The sequence below is a fragment of the Cebus imitator genome, unplaced genomic scaffold (assembly GCF_001604975.1).
Source record: "Cebus imitator isolate Cc_AM_T3 unplaced genomic scaffold, Cebus_imitator-1.0 Scaffold26, whole genome shotgun sequence".
NCBI classification, from domain to species: domain Eukaryota; kingdom Metazoa; phylum Chordata; class Mammalia; order Primates; family Cebidae; genus Cebus; species Cebus imitator.
Window position 1 is genome coordinate 9,508,276 of NW_016107341.1, and position 4,977 is coordinate 9,513,252.

The 4,977-nt window shown below is 39.9% G+C and overlaps 1 protein-coding gene across 6 annotated transcripts in view; it reads right to left on the bottom strand.

Annotated features, from left to right (window-relative positions):
• PTPN12 (protein tyrosine phosphatase non-receptor type 12) overlaps positions 1–4,977 on the bottom strand; it is a 106,453-nt gene that overhangs the window by 6,142 nt on the left and 95,334 nt on the right. For 4 of the 6 annotated variants that reach the window (XR_001823362.2, XM_017523142.2, XM_017523138.2 and 1 more), the window contains one exon: positions 1,643–1,720. The exons of the other annotated variants lie outside the window; for them this stretch is intronic. Coding sequence is in view for 3 of the 4 variants with exons in the window: in XM_017523142.2 (XP_017378631.1) it covers positions 1,643–1,720 (78 nt within the window). In the remaining variant the exon portion in view is untranslated. The remainder of the gene's footprint in view (positions 1–1,642; positions 1,721–4,977) is intronic. 6 annotated transcript variants of the gene reach the window in all.

Sequence of the window (4,977 nt, forward strand, 5' to 3'; positions counted from 1 at the left end):
TATATTGGTAAAATGTAATTATTTTAGACTAGTGAGTACCTCCACTGAGCATGAGACACAATAAATACAATCAAGCTGTTTCTGTACTCTTTTTTTAGAGGAATAATAGGGTGAAGTACATTATCAAAATGTTGTGAAGTATGATCACTTTCTCCTAGGTCTGATATCCAGTGGTCTTTTTTTTTAATTCCCCAGACAGGGTCTCACTTTGTTACCCAACTGGAGCGCAGTGCCGTGATCATGGCTCACCGCAGCCTCTAACTCCAGGGATCAAGCAATCCTTCTTCTTCAGCCTCCTGAGTAGCAAGGGCTACAGGCACATGCCACCATGCCTGGTTAGTGTTTTTTCTTTTTTTTTTAGTTGGAGTTTTTGCTCTTGTAGACCAGGCTGGAGTACAATGGTGCAGTCTTGGCTCACTGCAACCTCTGCCTCAGCCCCCCAAGCAGCTGGGATTACAGGTACCCGCCACCATGACTAGCTAATTTTTTTATTTTTAGTAGAGATGAGATAGCACTATGTTGCCCAGGCTGGTCTCAAACTCTTGGGCTTAAGCAATCCTCACAGCTTGGACTCCCAAAGTGCTGGGATTACAAGTATAAGCCAATGTCCCCAGTCTGCTTCAGTGGTCTTAGGTATCTTTCAGTTAACACCAATCTAGTGATGCCCACCCATACCCAACAGAAATGTTTACTTACCTAAACCCTTAAGGGAAGCAATTAATGAGTCCTTGTAAATAAGTGCTACTTTTAATCAATAAAAATATACCAGATTGCAAATACACTTATAATTGCATTTATATTTTAATTTTTACTTTTTTTCTGAGGCAGAGTTTTGCTCTTGTTGTCCAGGCTAGAGTGCAATGACGCTATCTCAGCTCACTGCAACCTCTACCTCCTAAGTTCAAGAGAATCTCCTGCCTCAGCCTCCAGAGTAGCTGGGATTACAGGCATGTGCAACCACGTCCAGCTAATTTTGTATTTTCAGTAGAGACGGGGTTTCTCCATGTTGGTCAGGGTGGTCTTGAACTTTTGACCTCAGGTAATCCTCCCGCCTCGGCCTCCCAAACTGCTGGGATTACAGGCATGAGCCACCAAGCCCGGCCTTATAATTGCATTGATTGAGATGGAGTCTTGCTCTTCATCCAGGCTGGGGTACAATGGTGCGATATCAGCTCACTGCAACCTCGGTCTCCCAGGTTCAAGTGATTCTTGTGCCTCAGCCCCCTAAGTAGCTGAGATTACAGGCGCCTGCCACCACACCAAGGTAATTTTTGTATTTTTAATAGACATAGGGTTTCACCATGTTGGCCAGGCTGATCTCGAACTCCTGACCTCAGGTGATCCACCCATCTCAGCCTTCCAAAGTGCTGGGATTACAGGCTTGAGCAACCATGCCTGGCCTATAATTGTATTTAAATTAATTCTGATATCTAACATAAATGCAGTAATTTCTATAAATCTTAGCAAGTAAAAAATATTTAAAAGCATTTTTCACACAAGGAATTAAAAGCATGTCAGTATCAATTCACTTGATATTGAATTTAACTATGCAGCACAATAGCTAATAGATTAAAATCAGGCATGTTTTCCAGAGTGTACTATTAGAATATAAACTAAATGTAAAAGCAAAAGAGACACTCACTATGTTCACTTGCTAACAAAAAAGATTCAGGAGTTCTTTCAGGTAGGGGAGGAGGTGAATCTTCACTAACATCAACATCTAAATTAAACACACAAAATTTAGACAAATTATTAAACATTAACATGTCATCTAAACAGAATCAGAGAACTTTCTTGATATTCTAAAAATTCCTGTCACAAGTATCTAGATGTTTTTAAAAATGCAAAAAAAAAAAAAAAGCAAGAAACCTTTTCCACTCAACTCATTATCAAAAATTATGATGCTTATTGAGCAATGATACTGCATACAGAAAACGACTCTCTCTCATGACTTTCCTGCCACTCTACAGACATCATTCAGTTTTCCAAGCCTGAAGGGAATCTTCAGTAGAGAAGTCAGCAGGCAAGTGATTTCTCTACTGAGCTTACTGATGATACTTTTTGTTAAAAAAGGAAAGCTTTGGTCATTTGAGTTATTAAACGCCTAAGCCAGTTTTTCCTAAATGTCATTCAATCGCTTAACACCTTTCATGATTTTTGCCATACTATGTACCATCTGTACTATTCACTTTTAAAATCTGACTCATTTTAAACTTAACTGTGTACCTCAGTTATGTCTTAAACAGCAATAACTGAAATAACATTTGAAATAGTAGTTATTTTTCCAATACAAATATATAGTTACTAAAGTTTAAAAAAATCTTCATTTATTTATTGCTAAAAATTTTGTGCACAGTGGCACATGGCTGTACTTTTGAGAATGCTGACCAAAGCTATATACAGGTTTTCACTAGTAAAGACAAAATTAGCTCTTGGAAAAGACAGTGCATTAAGTAAGCCTCATTGGTTAGCTTTATTATGGCTCAAGTTAAATGAGTGTATTTGATATCTGAGTTTTCACTGGAGGCACAGAAAGAAAATACGAGGATACAATTCTGTGTGTGAACTCTCAGGTTGGGGAGGGTGGGACAAAGAAAAGGAAATGTGATGGTCCTATATTATTTCGTCTTGCGCTTTGCCCATTGTTCTTAAATGAACACAGAGTTTTGCCATGATACTCTGCTATTTTGCCACACCTGATGGGCTATGCATAGGTCTTTTCAATTTTCAACACACATGAGGTGAATATGATTGCTCTTGCCCCTCCTACATTTACTTAGCTGGAGACACAAGAAAATACAGCCTCTGGGTCCAGCTGACACAAGGGTTCTGGTCCAATACTTGATACGTTTACTAAGAGTACCAGAACTCTCTCTTGCCACTGAAGAACTATCTACCTTATCCAGTAGTGGTAGTCTGAGTCATCACCATATTTCTCCTTGCCCTCTTGTTACTAACAGCGCACAGTTAGTAACTATGAGATGGCTGTTGGAAGGAAGTGACACATAATCTTGGCATTCGGGTACCATTTCATAAATGAACTAAACAAAAAGGACAGTTCAGCCCTTTTTCTATCAGTTATCTTTCAGAAACTCTGTGCTTTTTCTCTCATGACACTTCTCACCTTTAAAGACTTATTTTCTAAGTGTGGCCCTTGCTTTGCAAATGCATGTTTCTCCCTGGAACTCTGGATTGCCTTTCCTGTTACAAACTTCTGTTTTAGAGGTTATCCAACCAGAGACTACACGTTTTACATAGGCTTTTGCAAATCATACACTGTATGGGGCCTTCTGTAGCTGAATTTGAGAAATCTTTCAGGAGGCCTAAGTCAAGACTGAAATCATAACTCAGGCAGAAACTTATGCAAAAGGGTATTTTAGGTATCAATACAAAATTATTCCATTACAGTCATGCACTACATAATAACGTTTTCGTCAATAACAAGATTACATTAACAGTGGTCCTGTAAGATTATGATACCATATTTTTACTGTAACTTTTCTATGTTTAGATACACAAATACTTACCATTGTGTTACAATTGTTCAGTATGGTAACATGCTATACAGGTTTGTAGCCTAGGAACAATATGCTACAACATATGGCCCAGATGTGTAGTACATTATACCATCTAGGTTTGTGTAAATACATTCTATGACATTCACACAATGACAAAGTTGCCTAATGACATAGTTTTCTTAGAATATATCCCAGCCGGGTGCTGTGGCTCACACCTGTAATCCCAGCACTCTGGGAGGCTAAGGCAGGCACATCACCTGACGTTAGGAGTTTGAGATCACCCTGGCCAACATGATGAAACCTCGTCTCTACTAAAAATAAAAAATTAGCTGGGCATGGTGGTGTGTGCCTGCAGTTCCAGCTACCTGGGAGGCTGAGTGAGGAGAATCGCTAGAATCTAGGAAGTGGAGGCTGCAGTGAGCCAAGACTGTGCCACTGCACTCCAGCCTGGGTGATAGAGCAAGACTCCCTCTGAAAAAAAAATCCCTGCCATTAAGAAATCCAATGTATGACTGTAATTCACTAACAAGTTCTAGGACCAAAAAAACAACCCTCAAAACTCTAATTTTGGTGCCAGCAGTTCAATACGATAATAATCTACAAAGGAAATAATTTATAAGGTAAATAAATAATCTATAAAGTAAATAATCTGTATGGTAAATATTTGGCAACACATTAAAAAATAGGACTTCTTGAAGGTATGCTGCAACAAAGAACATTTACACAAAGAAAAATCCTTAGTTAATATCAAACCAAAAACATAGTTAAGGTAGAGTGGGGGAGAAAAAAAAAAAAACCAAAAATCACGTTTATAGTGGTTTTTGCTTTGAAATCCAAAATCAAATGAACAGAAATGGGATGGCACATAGTTGGGTGTTTCCGTACAGCATATCTTACTCCATCTCGGCTCATTACAACTTTCACTTTCCAGGTTTCAAGCTATTCTCCTGCCTCAGCCTCCCAAGTAGCTGGGACTACAGGCGTGCACCAGCACACCCAGCTAATATTTTGTATTTTTAGTAGAGATGGGGTTTCACCGTGTTAGCCAGGATGGTCTCAATCTCCTGAACTCGTGATCCGCCTGCTTTGGCCTCCCAAAGTGCTGGGATTACAGACATGAGCCACAGGCCCAGATCTACTCTTTTTTTTGGAGACAGGGCCTCCCTCTGTTGCCCAGGCAGAGTGCAGTGATGCACTTATAGCTCACTGTAGCCTCAAGCTCCTAGCCTCAAGTGATCCCCCCATCTCAGCCACTTGACCACAAGAGTGGACCACCATGCCTGGCTAGTTTTTCATCATTTTGCAGAGATGAGGTATCACTATGTCACCCAGGCTGGTCATGAACTCCTGGACTCAAGTGATCTTCCTGTAATCCCCAAAGTGCTGGGATTACAGGTGTGAGCCACCAACAGACTGGTCATGTGGCAGTTTTTTTTTTTTTTTTTTGAGACAGAGTTTC